The sequence below is a fragment of the Oenanthe melanoleuca genome, chromosome 1 (assembly GCF_029582105.1).
Source record: "Oenanthe melanoleuca isolate GR-GAL-2019-014 chromosome 1, OMel1.0, whole genome shotgun sequence".
Classification (NCBI taxonomy): Eukaryota; Metazoa; Chordata; class Aves; order Passeriformes; family Muscicapidae; genus Oenanthe; species Oenanthe melanoleuca.
Genome location: NC_079333.1, coordinates 37,269,844 through 37,287,737, shown reverse-complemented (window position 1 = coordinate 37,287,737; position 17,894 = coordinate 37,269,844). Strand labels below are relative to the sequence as shown.

At 43.0% G+C, this 17,894-nt stretch overlaps 1 protein-coding gene across 1 annotated transcript in view; it reads left to right on the top strand.

Annotated features, from left to right (window-relative positions):
- MAML2 (mastermind like transcriptional coactivator 2) overlaps window positions 1-17,894 on the top strand; it is a 207,991-nt gene that overhangs the window by 129,189 nt on the left and 60,908 nt on the right. The window contains exon 2 of the mRNA XM_056493056.1: window positions 14,009-15,454. Within this exon, the coding sequence (XP_056349031.1) occupies window positions 14,009-15,454 (1,446 nt within the window). The remainder of the gene's footprint in view (window positions 1-14,008; window positions 15,455-17,894) is intronic.

The window sequence follows — 17,894 nt, the reverse complement described above, 5'->3', positions numbered from 1 at the left end:
TGACCTGGAATTAATGTTTCTGCCAGTGTAAGGCTAAAAGCTCAGACAGAAGACTTAAATGTAATAATATAATACGTGTCTGTAAGTGTGTATGTGTATGTATATATATATACACACATATATATATAGACATATATATGCATATGCTATATAAACACATCTTTAAGCAATCATAAACGCCCTTTAAAAATTATTTCAGCACAAATTAAGGTATAGACAGCGTCTGATTGGCTCAGTCACTACAGAGTGGTGCCTCATGATATATTCATTTCCTATTCTGGTGTGGTTAATTGGGTATTTCAATTTAATTACTGCAGTCAATAGCACTTTCGGTTGAGTGTCTAAAGTGTTCATTTAATTTACTGTAGATTTAATAAGGCAGCGGTTGTATGTAAAGCTGTTAACCATCTGGATGGGCTGCAAAGCCCATCTTTTCTCTTGGGTAGCTGGAGCCTGATCCAACACACACTGATGTCTACAGCAGTCTTTCTATTTAATTCAGGAGCTCAAAACCTAGGCTCCTTGGGGAGCAAGGAGGTGGGCAAATGCCCCTGGCTGTGGGCTGCCTGGCTGGCCTGTGTGAGGGAGGGTTTTTAAGGCACCTTTTCTCTTCTGCAGGCAATTTCATACAGCATTGATGGTAGGAAGAGCAACCCATGAGTCAGGGTTTGATAATTGTGAGCTATGAGACTGAGTCTTAGAGTTTTAAGCAAAATTTCAAGTGGTTTCTCACAGCCTGGGTAAGGAGGTGATGAGTTGGGTCACACCTAGGAAAATTTAAAATAAACACACCAATTTGACAAACATCATGCAACTGAGTGATCTCTTTTACCCCTGTCACAAGGTCTGGCAGAGCTGTTCATCCTCTCTCCACCTCCTGTGAGTGAGTCACTAGCTCATGCTGTGGGTCAGGAAATATGCAGGTCTGTGGATTTTCAGATCACTAACCTTCTGGGAGAAAAGAGAGGCAACCACTAGATACAAGCATTGCCTCTTGTGATTTCAGGGCCTCTCTTAAATGGGAACATGATTTGTTTAGGCAAAAGATGATATAGCATAGGGCCTTGATTGTAGGGTCTGGGCTTTATGGCCTGGAGACCTGGCCATCCTATCTTCCTGCACAGCTCTACTTAAAAATCAGGCCCTGGTAAAATTGCAAAATACCATGGTAGTAGAGATATAGTGGTGCCTAATGATGCTGACAAGTACCTGAGGGAATTTCCAGGAACATCTGGGTCAGGAGCAGCCAGAGATTACATGTGTTGATATTCCTTCCACAGACCTCATAATTTAGAGGGATGAGAAAAGGAAAGAAGTGGGGGTTCTAGGCAGAGGAGATAAGTAGCCAGATTCCACATCTCTGCCATGGGACAAGCAGAGGGAAGGTGTTTTAGTGTATCCTAGAGCAGCCCATCAGTGGAGGCCATGGTGACCCCACTGGTTGCCTCTCCCTCCAGCCAGTGACTGGGTTTAGGCAGAAACCTCCACTCACATAGTGCCAGTTTTAGGATGTTGCCCTGGCCCAGAGCCAGAGCTGGCTGCACGGGACACAGGAGCCCCAGGTTCTTCAGGGCTGAGGGCTCCCATGCTCCCCAGGCTTGTAGCCAGCCTGGGTTTAAAAACAAGCAGCAGGAACGTCGGCAGGAACAGGACTCCAGCTCGTGAAATCCAGTGGAGAGGAATTCTTCTGCTGCAGAAAGTAGGCAAAAGGCAACTGGAGATGAATAGGCTGCCTGACAGCTGGCAGACATGCAGCCTGTCTGCCATAGATGGTAATATAGGCACTGCAACTATTACAGCATCTAAAGGCAAAAAAAGCAATAAAAAGCTTTAACCTCTGCTACCCAGGAAAACTATCAGTGGTTTCAGATGCTGTCGGTGGAGAGAAGCCTTTGTGGTGCTTGTGACAGGCAAATGGTCTAGAAAGCTCTACTGAGCTGTGTTTGGGATTAAGGGCCAGGAGTGCCTGGTTCGTGCTCTATTTGTACTAGCTACACAGCCTGTTTAAAAAATTGTATTACTGCTGTTATTATAATGATATTGCTATCACTGCTGTTATTTTCTTTACACATCGGTGGAGCCTCAACAGCTTTAATTTCTTACATGAATGCAAATGGCATTTAGATTTTTGTGGAGATCAGACACCAGACACATTCCTGCATTCTTGTCCAATGTTCAATATTTTTCCATGAGTCAAAGAGAACAAGAATGGGCATATTGTGTAAATGCAAAACTCTGCCTTTTTAAACTGACACGATGAATTTCAGCCCTGCCTCTGCCTCTTTGTCTCTCTCCTCCGAGCAGGGGCTTTTTAGCCTGCCAGATTTTGTTACTTACTATCCCTGAAAACAGAGGGAGGGAAAAGTCAGACCTTGTTAATTCATTGTCCCAGTTACCTAGCAGTGCTGTATCCTTAAGGACTGCTGGACCTTTTTTTTTTTTTTTTTTTTTTTTTTTTTTCTTTTCTGAGATGCTGAAGAGCTATGGCTTTCCTGCCAGCTCCATTGTGTTCCCTCAGTAAAAGCCTGCAACACTAGAGGCACTTTAAAAAGGAGTGAGGAGTCTGTTGCAATAGGCATCCAACAAAAGTTCCTGCTGCAATCTGCACTTCCAGTAAATGCTGGTCCATAATCCAGATTTCAGGCTTCAGGGCTGGTTCTTAGTAGAACATTGATACAGGTCAGTGTAGCTGCATCTGTTTACTGCAGCAGAATATTTGACTGTATTTGGCTTCAGTACAGATTCACAAACAAGGCCATGTATGTAAATATCAGCATTTAAAGGGTCCTTGGAATCTGAATTTCACTTGGAGAATGTACCTCTGTATTTTATAGTGTGTGTGAAATGTGCTTGATGGATGACTTGAAGACTGAACTCATCCGTGCCTGCCAGAGCAAGAGCTGCTCTGATTTGTCGTATATCCCAAGCAAGAGTACATGGCCTTTCCAAAGGCTTCTCCCAAGTACAGACCACCAGAGACAGAAGTCTGCATGAGAACAAAGACTTTATTTCTAGGCAGAAATACCTTTGATTCTTTTTTCAGATATTTTAATAGGCTATAAAATGCTTATTTCCACGCCATAAATGAGAATAAATATATATCTACCAAAGCCAGCCTAATATAAGTAATATGAAAGGAAAGTTTCACTGAACTGCTTTGATAACCCTGAGTTTCTGGTTGCTCTTTCTGAGAGTGGAAAGTTGGTGAGTGCCCTCTGAGCACATTTGACCCAGAGCTTCCTAGTTTATGAAGGAAAGAAAAGCACACAAAGGGCAAAAGGAACTAATTAGCTTGAAGAATGATATGGCCATTTGTCCACTAGGAACCAGTCTGCTACCTCCAGAGTTTCAAATATAGTAGCTTGCTGTACAAGCTTTCATCTGTTATCATTTCTAGTCATCATTAAATGGCACCATAAAGGTGAAAGGTTTCACATTAGTTATAAAATGGAAAACTACATTTATCCTGGGTAGTATTTTCAAAAGTATGCTGGGATCCATCTCCTAAAGAGATGTCTGCTCTTCAGAGGTGCTGAATGAGCACTGGTGTCTTTTGGAATTTAGCTGGAAAATAGGGCTCATTATTAATGTGTTTGACAGTGTCTAAATGCATGACGAGTATTTTTCAAAAAAATATATAAAGTCCTTGTCATAGAATCTTATAATCAAGAACAGAGAAACAAGGTCCAGCAAAGTCCATTTTAAAGACCTGTATATCTCAATGAACTTTAGATCAGGCTTAAGCAAAAGCATTATTTAGCAACTCAGATTCATCTCGTGGAGCATCAGTTTGCTCAGTCAACCCTTTGATTGTTTATGTCATTTAAAAACTACTGATCTGATGCCTTCCCTGAAGGAATCTGTGTAGAAACAGAGACTGACATTTCTCACGTACATTGTCATTTATTGCTTTCATCTCCTCCTCCTCCCTCATCATATATGTCGTTAACTTGGAGACAAGTCAAATTTATACATTCCCTCCATTTGCTCTATGTTCAGAATTTTCCAGTTACATACCAGATCTATCCTAGAAGGGAGCAACAAAAGGATGAAAGGGAAGGAACACAAATTGCTGACTAGAGGCAAAGAAAACCAGGGGAGCTGGAAGGGGGCCCAGGTAGGTTGTGGAGTCTTCATCCTTCGAAGCATTCAACACTTGCCTGGACAATGTCCTGAGCAACCTGATGTAACTTTGTTGGTAGCTCTGCTGAAAGCAGAGCATGCAGTGACAGGACAACGGGGTATGGCTTCAAGTTGAAAAAGAGTGGGTTTACATTAGAAATTAGGAAAAAATCCCTTGCTGCGAGGGTGGTGAGGCACTGGAACAGGTTGCTGAGAGAAGCTGTGGGTGCCCCATCCCTAAAAGTTTTTAAGGCCAGGTTGGGTGGAGCTCTGAACAACATGATCTAGTGAAAAGTGTCCCTGCCCATGGCAGGGGAGTTAGAACTGGATGATGTCTAATGTCCCTTCCAAACCAAGCCATTCTATGATTCTCTGATTCTATGTCCAGAGGTCCCTTCACAGCTCCATCATTTTATGACCCCAAATGTCTCCTAGGAAACTCTCCACTAAGGCCTCTGCCACAATACTTTTATTTTCTTTCAGTGAGTAACATGCTAAATGGACAAGTAGATGGTGACCTCTTTACTGTATTAGTTGGCTGCAGAATTGAAGTTTAAGGGACATTGGAGCTGTACAACTGCAGAGAGTTTCTGCTGTGTGACTCTTGGTGGGGACTTACTCCAGGTGCCTGGACTCCCTTATCCAAACCTGCAGAGCTGTGGAAGAGTTCAGCTTGTGGCCACACCTGATGCATCAGCTCTGATGCAGCAAACCTTGGTTGTAGTTTAGAGATCCTTAGAGTCCTTGGCTGAGATGTTTTCACTGCATAGCAAAAGGAATGCTGTTTCTTGGGGTGATTGTGGTACTTGTGTCCATTCTTGTAGGTGTGTGTCCCCTTGTCAGGAAGAAGATGCTATTCCACTCAGGCAACAGGGAATTTTTCTCATTTTGGATTTTCAAAGTCAACAATCATAACTGATTCTAGAAACAGATTCAGTTCTGCTGTGGAGGAAAATAGGACTTTGAGATAGGCTGTTATATTCGAGAAGGCTAGAACTACTAATTTTTCAGTGCTGTTTCTATTTGCATGAGTTCACTCAATGATTGATTGGTGCACAAAGGAAAATAGGCCATATAGGAAGCATCAGTTGTAATGAATCTACTCATGTCCCTTTCACCAAAAACTACCATAGTGGCCAAAAAACACCTGAAAGTTTTGTGGTGACCCTTTGTCATTTATTGACAGCTGGTGGGGTTGAGCTGCTGGCTGTGACTACCCAGAGCACCGACAGTCAGTGGCATTGCTGCTCCAAGCCACAAACCATGGTGTGTGCTCAGCAGCTGGCTTTGCCTCAGAGGGGCAGGACAAGGACCTGAGGGCTGCAGTGTACAAACACCATCACCCCATCCCTGAGAGGGTTTGAAAGTCCTGCCTGGATGCAATCTCCTTGAACTCTTTTTGCCAAAGCAAATCTTTCTGCAAAAGCCAGGCTTTTGCTAGATGATCTGTACTATAAAATATTCTCTTTGCTAACCAAAATATTCTCTTTTCAAAGAGAAAACTAGGAAACTTATTTTCACTTTCTTCAGAGATGTCTCCATGCATTTGACTTGTCGACTTATGCAATCATCCTCTCCTCCTCCTGTGCAAATTCATCCTCTCCACTCTGCTTGTCATCTCTCACGTTCCTTTTAAGCATGAACTTGTAAGCTTTTCAGTACCTGAACTGCTGGGGTTTCCTTTTAGTTTATAGGTGCCTTTTTCTTACCCTGGACTGCTCCTGGTCCCCTGTATTTACACTGACCTTTGCCAGATCCTGAAGCATTCTGTCCCATCTAATTCCTTGTTTCCAAACCTTTCCATTCAGTCGCTCTGGCCATTTTCAAGGGTTTGGGCTCTTTCAACCTTCTCATCAAGATGGTACTCAAAGAAAGACCAAATAACAAAAATTCACCTGAACATGTGCCAGTCCAAGACAACAAAGCATTTGGTCATCCTGTAACCTGCTAATGACCTTCCATAATGATCACAATTCCATATTGATCTTTATACTCCAGAATGTCCTAGCTACTGGTCAAATGAATCCCAGTTTTACAGTTTTTCTCCAGATTCCTAAAATGTTGGAAATACAGGAGCTGCGAAACATGTCCAGACTTGTATTCTTATAAACTTGGAGGCATCTCATCAATATCAATAACAAATATATTGGGGGAAGATGCACAATCACCTTGACATGCCTGCAAAAACAACCACTCCATCCCCCTTATCTCTTTTTCCCCTCACCAACAGTCCCCAGGAACCACAGACTAGTTTGAACCATGATGTTTAATATTTTTTCATCCTCTTCTAGATCTGTTACCATCAACTTTCATAAGTCAGAATTTTCCCATTTCCTAACAAATGCTCAGTCCCTCTATAGACCTTGATGAGCTCTGAATCTCTCATGTAGTTCCTCAGGCTCTATCCACTTTGGACAAAAAAGTGTATCATTTCACTGGGATTGAATTTATTGCTGCTCAAGTTTGCTATATAATCTCTTGATCTGCAGTTAATCTGTTAGTCTTAATATATGAACTTTGATCATTTTCTCTTTTATTTGTCCTTTCCATTGTCCATTCTATTCATAGGAGTGTCTTAAAAGTTCTTTAATTGTTGCTTCAAAATCCTCCAAAACCCTCAAATTTTTTTGCCTGTTTTGCTCAAATAGGTCCAAATCTTGATGGGGTGTATTTGGCCTGTCCTGACACTGCATGTTTAAGCTGAAGATTTTGAAAAAGCCCCTTAAGTACTGCTCTTACTTAATGTCATTAATGGAGTGACTGTGTGTGATGGGTGAGAGCCAGGAGGAAGATGCTAACACAGGTCAAACCCAACCATCAAGTAAGTGTAGCAATCTTGTAGTAGACTTCTTACTACAGGCCTAGATTTGATCCTGAATATCACTTCTCCACTAAATTTTTTGGCAGAGGGTCAGGGCTCCTTCCTTTTAACAAGAAGCCATTTTGCCAGTTGCTCATGAAGTGTGTAAGTCCATGCATGATGGAAGGCAGCTCTCATTGACAAGGGCCCTCCTTGTCCTGGCTGATAGAGTCTGGGGCTGGAAGCATGACTGGGTAATAAGCTGAAGGGATCTTTCCTTTCCAATTGACAAGTGGTGACTGTATCTCCTGTGAACTGTACCCTGAAGAAGACCTCAAGGCCAAGCAGTTGGCTTAAGTGTGACACACTGATTTGCAGGAACAGAGACACAGCCTAAGTATTTCCTTAGTTTCCAAGTGTGGATGGAGGGCTACTGTCTTCCTCCAACGATTGAACTTTTGATAACAGAGTGTTGCAGGGGGGATGAGTGCTTACACAGGTGATAAAAGCCCACATGTGGGAATGGATATGTGCTCTAATGAGCCTACAGAGCAACAATTTGGAAGCAATGCTGAGCAGAATACCAGGACCAAACTGCTCTCAGCAGTCTTTCCTCAGGTGAAATCTGCTGTGCTATCGATCTCTAAAAGGCAAATCAAATAACAGCAGCCACATTTTTAAGGATTAGGAGCTTCCTGTGCAAGACAGTATGTGTTTTTAATACCTTAAGCTGACTTATGAAACTGGTAAACAATGGGGAGGGTGGTATTGGATGACCTCTTTTACATGCCTGATCATCCTGTCAGCATTTATAATGCATTTGATATTTCCTTCTCATCAGGATAGGATCAGTTAAGCAGTCCTATTTCCCAAAGCTCAGGTTGCATTATGCTTTGTTCCACATTTCATGGTAATAAACGTTGACATAAATTTCTGTAGATCTCACACAAAGTGATTGTTAATTTATTCATAGTTTTAAAGGATCAGAAAGAAAGAAAGAAAGAGCAGAAAAGATTCCTCTAGAAGACAAATACACAGCTTGCAAGATAAAAAACACAGATCTTTTATGCCTATTTGTTTTGCACACAGTAATGACTGCTACACTCTGATTAGCAATCTTGACCTAGTTAAAATGCTATTGTTTTTCTGTGTTCCTATTTTTCTAAAAGACTGTGACTAGACATGATATTTTATAATCCATCAGATGTAAAATCTGCATAAAATATACAATTATTGTGCTTCAGCAACCTGGACCAAAGCCCTGACATTATGTTTCTAGGCACTACACTGTGAATAATATGAATGCATTTTTAGGTTGGTATGTTCAGTTGGCAAGATACATAATTTTTCCATAAGCAAAGGTAAATTGTGGGATTTTTAACATACTGATTGCTATTCCAGCCTTGTCCCAGCTAATAAAAATTAAGTGGATACTTGTCAGCCAAGTAACATCCTTATTTGTTACTATAAATTCCGTTTTAGTGGCACAGTAAACAGGGAGGGAAAGTTGTGTTGCCTCTCAGTCAGCTTTATTATTGCCAGTGGTGCTTGTGTTGATGCCTTGGGTTGATCCTCAAGGATCAACCAGAGTCAGGATGCCACTGCAAGAGGCCTGTGTACACCCCCAAATCAGAAGGATGGGTGTGAGCAGTGGGGAGGTTTGGGATGGTAGAGCAGAGTTCCCATGGCAGTAAATCTTGTCAGCCAAGTGGTCCCTGGAGCAGGTTAGCTAAACAGGAGGGGAGTGAGGCAGAGTGGAGCTGTGCTGTCTCAAGCTGCCGTGCTCACCAACAGTGTGGGGCTGAAGGCACCTGTGCCTCCTCCTCCTCAAGCTCAGAGAGAACAGCTGGTCCCCTTCTTAGGAACTCAGGGTGGGCAGCAGAGCACCTGGAGTTGAGCCTCTGCAACCTGGCTGGAGCAAGAAGCAGCTTCTGCTACCCCTGCACAGCTCTTTGCACCCATGGAAGAGCCACCTTGTCCTAGCCATGGTGCTGTGAGGACACACCAGCTCCCAGGGCAGCTCACCGTTGTGAGCAGTGCCCAGGGCCTCCACTGTCACTCAGTCCTGCATGAAAAATTAATGTTGCTTACCAGATCAGCATCATCCAGCAGATTGGACCTTTTCCTCCTTTGGAAGGATTTTTTTTTTCAGTTTTCATTGTTTGAATATTTTTCTTATGTTTCCTGTAATTCCTTTACTCTACTGCTTCCCTAGCTACATATGGAATATTTTGTTTACAGTGCAGCCATAGATACAGTCAGCACATATTGTGAGAAAGTCTAGGTAATCCAAAATGGACCTTTTAAAATGGATTTGCTTGCTGTTTCTACATTAAAAGCACAAAATCCAGAGCTGCTTTTTCTATCATCAGAAATATCGCTCTGCAGGAACTGCTAACACTGCCTGCTTCACAGTGTGGGGTTTCAGTCAGTAGCACCTTGGGAGTTTCATCCCTGTTGTTCCAACACAAATGTAAGAACACTGCAAACCTTTGTAGGAAATTGTGAGAGTTGGGAGAACAAAGGTGGGAGGAATCTTCCTTTTATGTCTTCCAATAAAGGCTTAGTGGGGACTTAAGACTATCAAACTGTGGTATTTTCTCTGTAGTTTCCTTGGGGTATTTTGGTGTTTTGGCCAAGTCTTAAGTGTCCAGCTAGAAACATTTCAAAATAACAGTCAGAAACAGTACTAACATCTCTGTACAAGGCCTTGATCTGCAGCTACTGTGGAGTTACTTGGGCCAGTCAGAGGGACAGCTTGTGTTTTACTTGTCCTGACAGCTGTAAAACTCAGGGTGCTGGATGGTTAGTCCAGGAGTTCTGTCAAGAACTGTGCTCCTTCCTACACAGTATTAAAAGGAATAAAGAGCCATTTCTAAAGGAAATGCAACTGCAGAAGCTGTATGAAATGCACAAAAAATAAGATTTTCATTGAAAGTTAAACCTGATGGACTGTATTATTTCTTGCTGACACAGACAATTCTTTTCTTGGCCATATCAGATAGATCCTGTGGAAAGAAATATAAGAATACACATGAGTAATCTCAGAAATGCATCAATGATGTGACAAAAATATTGTTCATTATGGATATTTTGGAGAAAACAATCCCTAAACTTTCTCATTGACAAGCTTCTGCACCAAAAATTTTTTTGCTTCCATTTTTCTAAAAAAAAAAAAAAAAAAGAAATTAGCTAGAAAAAAAAAAAATCCACAAAATCCCTACATTTAGTAAAAAATTCAACCAAAAGCAAGGTGAAGCAAAAACCTTTCTGTTTGTCCAAAAGATAAATTATTTGATACCAAGATTTGATGAGCCCTAATTGCTAGCTCAGTGGATCTCCTGCTGATTTGGCCTGGTGTCAGAGAGCATTAGAGAAAAAGCTGCCACTCTTAAATTCATGTAAGACTCTAAATAAGTTTTAAATATAAAACTTATGAATACTATATGTCCCTCTGCCCAGGACATGGTATCACACCCGCTCATTTAGATCAAGTCACCTCTAGAGTTTGCCCTCTGCTGTCCCCAAGCATTTTGTCCAGGAACAGCACTGGGCTATCTGGCAGAAATGATCTCCAGAGGCTCAGTTTTAGCTTCAGAAGATCAATCATCCAGCACTGCCTTGCTGTAAGTGCATGAACTCACACTGACTCACCAGAGCCTGCTCAGCAGAAGGTCTCACAATAGCACATGCTGCCAGGAAATGCCTGTGCTCCGTGATGGTTCACCCAGGGCTGCCCACCTACCTGTGGGATGGAGCTGGGCAAGGAGGGTCCCTCCTCTCCCACTCACTGTCATTTCCCATCACAGGGCCTTTCAGTATTACACAGCTCAAGCAGTTTGAGATGCCTGTTTGATCTGAGGAATGCGCCTGTGTGTGTTATAGGAACTTTTGCTTTATGTTTACTGACCCAAATCAATCCTAGCTTGCAAATTGAAAGAGATGGAGCCTGAAATCTGGCAAGGTTTTTGTTGGTTTTTTTTGTCCTTCTGAAGAGTCTGTGCTTTGCTTGGGTAAAAAGGGCTTGAATATTGACTTTTAGTCAATAATTGAAAAATGTGATTGCTAGAAAAATGCAAAGATTTCAGTGATGGAACACTGTTCCTTACCCTTCTGAAAACAAAAGAGGCATAAGGCTGGGGCAGCAGTGCCCTGCAAAAGGCAGCGCTCAGAGAGGTTTGTGATGGATGCTGCTCATCTTCCTGAACAAACACAGCCCAGTCCTCTGAAGCCCCTCCTCCCCTACAGATAACAGCTCAGTGCAAGGAGGTAGAGGAGGCTCCATCCCTGGGCTGCTCACATCCTTCCCATGCCCTCTCCCTCCCTATCCTGAACTCACGGGGGATGTGAAATCAGGACCTTTGTAGCAGCCTCAGTGAAGTCCCCTGAGTTCCCTGCACCTTTCCAGCCTCATATGCTCTCATTTCTGCTTTAAGGTGTGGACATCTATTGACTGATGGTGTTTTCAGCATTCCAAGGGCTCTCTTTGCAGGGTTTTGGGGAGATGTGAGAAGTTACCACTTGTTATTCTTTAGAAATGTACAGTGCCCTTTTTGGTGGGCACTTGAGCAGATGTCATGAAACCAGGAGCCCTTCAGGCCATATTAAGGGAAGGGGTGCTTGGTTAAGGGATGTGTCTGGTGGTCATGGTGCTCTGCCTGGCTCTGCTGCTGACTTGTGTGTGGCAAACCACTTCCCAGCTCACCCTGCTATCTGTTAGAAGCTACTTCAAAGGCAGGAGAAAAGCAAATAGTACACACAGCACAATGTAACACTTGCATTTTCATTTGTGTCAGTTTGGTGCAGGTGCCCTGAAAATGTGGAGTTTTTTTAACAAAATGTCAAGCAAACCCAAATTAACTCAGAAAGTCATATTAACCACATAAAACACACACATATGCAGGGGAGGTACTCTTCATTATCTGTTCAGCCTTTCTGTCAGCAACACATCTGAAAGCAAAATGTGCTGCCAAGTCATGTATTCTAATGACCTGCGGACTTCCCCATTTCCCAGGAAGATGAATTGGGGTGTACGAGCATGGTTTCTAATAAACACACTGACAGCAAAGATGATGGTAAAAGGAAGTGCAACTTACCGTTTTTTTTGTTCCAAAGGAAAGTACAGTGACTCGTGTCAGAAGGAACATGCTAACCCAAGACAGTCTGTACTCTTTACAGTGACCACCCAAACCTCTCCCCAGTGAGGAACACCTAATGACAATTAATTACTCTTGCACACACACAGTCTGTGGACTTATACAAGTAGGTATCAATAAGTTTGTCCTTATGAAAACATGAATCTGTGATTTAAAAGCTATACTGGAAAGCTTACTTGAAATATGAAGTTGGATTTTCAGCGTCAGCAAGAGAAATTACAAACTTTATTTTTAAGGACTAAACTCAGTGACCCAATGATGCAATGGAAGAATAGGTGGGTTTGGAGGAAATAGGTAATTCTCAGTTAAACTCTTTTCAAGCCATTAATTGGTGTTCACACCAGAATAAAATTTTTCACATCTGGAGTTATCTGGGAAGAGCTTTTGCCTATAGGTAAGCCTGAAACTGAGGGGCCACAATAGAGTATTACGTGCCCAGGGACTTCTGTACATGAAGCAGCATGATGGAAATAATGTCACTGGAAGGTCTCATAAATCATTCTTCCTCACTTAACTGGAAAATTAGAGTTCTCAGTTCTCTCTGCCCTTTGCAGCCTCTCAAGGTGTCAGAGTTTGTACAGGCATTATTTTCTCCCTGGCACACAGAGGTATTTCTCAGATGGCATTGTCCTGATGCCTCTGGGGCCATTGCACTTCTGCCCAAGTGCAGAAAGGCAGAAGATGAGCTGTGTTTCACTGCTTAGTTTCCTGGCATTGCCCATGGCTGAAACAGGGACAGTGTGTGCTGGCTCTGCAAGGGCTGCACATGCACGTGCCCGCTCCTCGCTGTGCGCCCCTTTGGTGATGGAATCATAGAATCACTAAGGCTGGAAAAGACCTCTGAGATCAAATGTACAGGGCTAAATATAGGACAGCTGCCCTTGTTTTAAACTGATCTGTTCTTTTATGAACTGTGTTCGAAGCCACTCTTCTTGAGAGCATCTGCATCTTACTTGAGGGTGTGTGTACCAAGTCCAGGCTTTTCAGCTCACGGGACTGACATCTCTGTCTTCTGTGCATGGGGTGGGAATTTGGGTCTACAACCACAGCAGATGAGTAGATCAGGCAGACAGAGCCATGGACTCTTTTCCTTCAGTAGGCTCACAGGGATGGTGAGCAAATGAAGTATCACTGCAAATATTCAAGGAAAAGGAAATGGAGTTACAACTCTCAGAGCAGTGTGGAGTGGACTGTATGCTTTATAAGAGATGTTTCAGGACATAAACAAGGGCTTAATGTATTAACATACATCATTGGGAAATAATCTGGCAGTACATCATGGGCCAGACCCTTGGCTGACATAGCCTGACATGGCTTCAGTGAATTCATTCTCAGTTTTCAACAAGTTAACACCTAACATTTTTAATTATACACATCTCTGGCCAGTATAAATCTACATGAGCTTAGGATGCCTTGACCTTGTGTGTGACATTGTAATGCTTTCAAGGACTTTTGGACTCTGCAGGTGTCAAAAATGTTCTTTTGGATCGTATACCAGAATCAGGAGAATGAAAACCTGCAGCACCGGATAGGCACAAGGACATATTTCATGACTGCAATTTTCTCTGTTGTCTAAAAGTACTTTAGATCTTTCTGGCACTCCTATATTGGAGTAGATCCAGAGCAAAGAGGCTTTACCAGCTACAGCTCTGGCTACCCCCTCCCTCATCACACCTATGAGGGGAAGAGGGTCTGTGATCAACACAAGGCAGCAGTGCTCAAAAAATGCTGATGGCAAGGGTGGTGACGGCAGGGAGATTCACCACTCAAAGCCTATTTGCCTACAGTTCAGCACAGCTTCATCGACTAAAAAAAGCCCAGAGGAGCTCTCTGAGCAATGCTTACCTATCTGTTGTCTGTTGCCCCTCAAGCAATTAAATTATTTCTTTGGTATTATCTAATGGTATTTTTTTGTCTCTGCTTCTTTCAGCTCCAAGGGTCCTTGAAGAGAAAGCTGGTGGTAAATCTGTCGCCTGTCAACAAGAGGCCCAATGGTGTTTCAGAGAGCTCTTTCCTTGACATTAAGAGGATAAGAGTGGGTGACAATATCTCAGTGGGACAAGGTGGACAACACGTTAACAATTGCCAAAGCCAGTCAATGTCAGGAACTATGACTGTGGGGCAAGGATCACAAAGAAAGGCCAGCAGCCTTCCAAACAATACCCATGCTAGTGGGAATGACATGTTTAATATGACTTTGAAAGAGGTAAAGAAAGAACCAGGAGAAACAATGTCCTGCAGCAAACACTTAGATGGCCAGACATCCCATGAGAACATGTTCCCTAACAGATATGGGGAAGAGTCATGGGACCAAATGGATCTTGAGCTTCAGGAACTGTTTAATGAACTGACTAACATATCGGTGCCACCAATGAGTGATGTGGAGCTAGAGAATATGATAAATGCCACGATAAAACAAGATGAGCCATTCAACATTGACCTTGGGCAGCAGAGCCAGAGGGGCCCTGTGCGATCTCTGCAGATGGATAAGATGGTGATAAAAAGTGAGTATGCGGCAGGCATGAATCAGGCTCCTGTGGGCTCCCCACAGATGAGGCCTTCCTCTACAGGTCCAGCCTTCAGTATGGCCAGCACTGCCATGTCTGCCTCGTCACCCATCCCCTCAGTGCCTCAAACACAGGTGTCGCAGGTTTCTTCTGCGTCCAGCCGGCCATTGCCTAACTGGCAGGAGGTGTCTCATGCACAGCAGCTCAAACAGATCGCAGCCAATCGGCAGCAGCACGCCTTGATTCAGCAGCAACAGCAGCAGCAGAGCCAGACAGCCAACTGGTCCACTCTGTCTCCGTCAGGACCTTCCCCTGGACCCTTTGTGCAGGAGAAAATCCCCAGCCCCTCTTTTCGCCAGCAGCAGTTCAGCCCACAAGGCTCAGCAATGCTCGGGGTGCCAGTGAATGGAAACCAGGCAAAAGGGATGAACAACTATGTTTATAAACCAACCACTCCCCAAAGCAACCCCATGGACATAATCATGCAACAGAAGCCTCAGGACCTCAACAGAAACTTTATCAACAGTGCTCAGCCACCTCTAGAGCAGCATCATGGCAACACGAAGCCTTTGTTTCACTTTAACTCAGAGCAAACAAACCAGCAGATGCCTTCGGTTTTGGGTTCCCAAAACAAGCCTGCCCTTCTGCACTACACCCAGCAGGCACAGGGTTCAGCTCCCGTGCAGCAGCCACAGCAACAGCAGCAACAGCAGCCCCAGCCACAAACTGCTCAGCCTCTCCCAAACCAGAATCTCCAGAGGCCACCGAACGTAACCCTAGCAATGCAGCAAAAAATGATGCTTCAGAAAATGCAGCAAAGCCAGCAAATCTCAGGTTTGCAGTATCCAGTCTCTCAGCAGCACAGACAGGTAAGACAAATTCCTCCTTCTTTGTTACAGAATTGTTCTAGTCCAAGAAATAAAAAGGCTTTTCCAGCCTGGCCTCATTCCTGCAGGAGATGTGTCCTGGTGCACTTAATGACCCCTGCAGCATGCACTTCTGCAGAGCTGCTGATGGCATGTTTAGCACCTATTCAGGTGTATCTTGGATGCACATTTAGAAGAATTTCAAGAAGCACATGCTCATAACACTTTTCATGCAGTGGGATGAATGTGTCACTGCTATATATTATGTAGATACTTGTCAGAAAGGTGAGAGAGTAGGGCAGATGTATTTTGAATTCCTATCTAAGTTTTCTAGCTTACAAACATCTAGTCTCTTTTGAATGTCAAAATTTCAATAAATTCCTATGTTATCTTAGATAATGTGTTTTACAATGTTAATTTTTATGCCACCATTTTTCCCAGGGAGGCAGGGTTAGGAAATTCTGTTTTTAGATATCTTTTGACTGATATGACAAGAAATACTGTGTGCACATTTGCTATCGCTTTGGCAAAGAAAAATTAAGATTTATCTGTGAGCTTCATAAACACCCATCACACTTTTGGGAATATTCTGTGGATAAAATACATGCTTAGAGATGAAGGAGAAGTTTGTCACAGATATGTCTTCAATTATATTCCATGTGGCCAGCTCCCACTGTGTTATCATGAGACAGTACTCTGACAAGACCTGCTGTTGTATCTTAGTTGTGCTATGCCAAGTCCCTGTGCACCCAGGTCTCATATCCCAAGATTCAGACCTGCCAATCAAAGTGAAAATGTGCAAACTTGCTGTACCCCAGAGTCTGGAAACCAGGTGCAAAACAAGTAAAACATATTTGGAATGTTTAGGCAACTCTGAGTAGTTTGGGTGGGATTTGAGCTCAACATATTTGAAGATATGGAATTGTAGATGTGGAGATCATCTGTAGATGTTAACAAAGCTATAAGAAGCTATTTAAAAATGAAAGCTTAACTTTTCCATGGACTCCCAGAAAATAGCACCGTGAACGAATCATTCCAAGCTGGAGTTTCTTCACCAAACTGGGTGAACAGGCTGATGCTTTAAAAAGAGTAAATACAGTTGTATGCCTTTCTTCTTAAAACCCTTTTAAGTTTCCTGACCACCTAACCATTACTTACTCCAACAAGTCCCTTAGCAAGAGGCACCAGGTGAAACCTCTGGGCAGATGTGAGAAATTGCTGTGTTGAAAGATGCCGTAGAAAGAATGAGCATTTTCAGGATGCAAGCACAGTTTTGCATTTTTACAGGAGGTGTCTCCAAGCTGTCCCTCTTCTTCTTGAGCCACTGTGGGCTCTCCTCTTAGGTGCATTTCCCCATTCTATTAATAGACTGGCACACAGATGAATTTTAACAGTTCCTTCATTCAGCCACGATGAACCTTCCAGCAATCTGTCATCACAGGGGAGACAGGCAAGACTTCTGCAAACACTACTGTTTTTCTGAAAAAAAAATTGCAGGGTCACATTCTGGAAGGGCATGAAAACAGGAAAGCAACTCTGCTTGAGGTAATGTTAACTACTTGCTCTGTGTCCTCCTGGGCTGCTGCTCAGAGAGGCCAGCCAACAAGACGGGACTTGGCACTTTGGCCCTATTAGTACCTCTAAGATTGACCATGAGTGTAGCAGGATTTCTCACCTGTGCAACCACAAGATCTTTGGTTTAGGAAACTTGTCCTAAGTGAACTTTGCTGAGTGCCAAACTTTAGATATTACACCAAGGAAGGGGTTTTGCCTATCATCACAGACTTCTTTCTGCAAACCAATTTTCCAAAGTTTCTTGTCATCTGACCACTTCCCACAGCTGTTCCTGCAAGATGTGGCTGCCTGGCCCACAACACAGTTGAGAAGCTTGGAAGCTTTTTAGACACAGATTATGGGGCTTTTGCAGTAAGGATGCTGTTTTCTCTATGCTCTAGAGACATAACTGGATTTTTTTAGAGATCCTTAGCAGTTGTTCCAAAGTGCTGATGAAGTTCAGAACATCAATTATGTCTCTCTCAATTAGAGTATTTTTTAGTTGCTGGAACAATACTTAGAAATACAATTGGTCCATAAATTACAGGGTTTTTAAATAGTTTGAATGTAACTGTTTATCTGACAGCATTTATGAGTTCTGTGAACCCTTTGGCACCTGCCTGCACTGCTGCAAGAGCCCACCAACCCCTTGGACAGTGCCTTTTTGCCACATAAATCCCTCTCTGATAATAAATCAGAGGGGGAGGAGACACTGCTTGTATTATCTTCCAGTAAAGACAACAAAGGTCAATGTAACCTTGTGGGTTGACTGCTGCTCATTTTAGCAATGGGGACATCACCTCATTTAGGCTGCACTGTCTGCTTTCCTGAAGGATCATCTCCCACCTCTGAGGATTTCTACATATCATTAAAAGTAATGCATGATTAA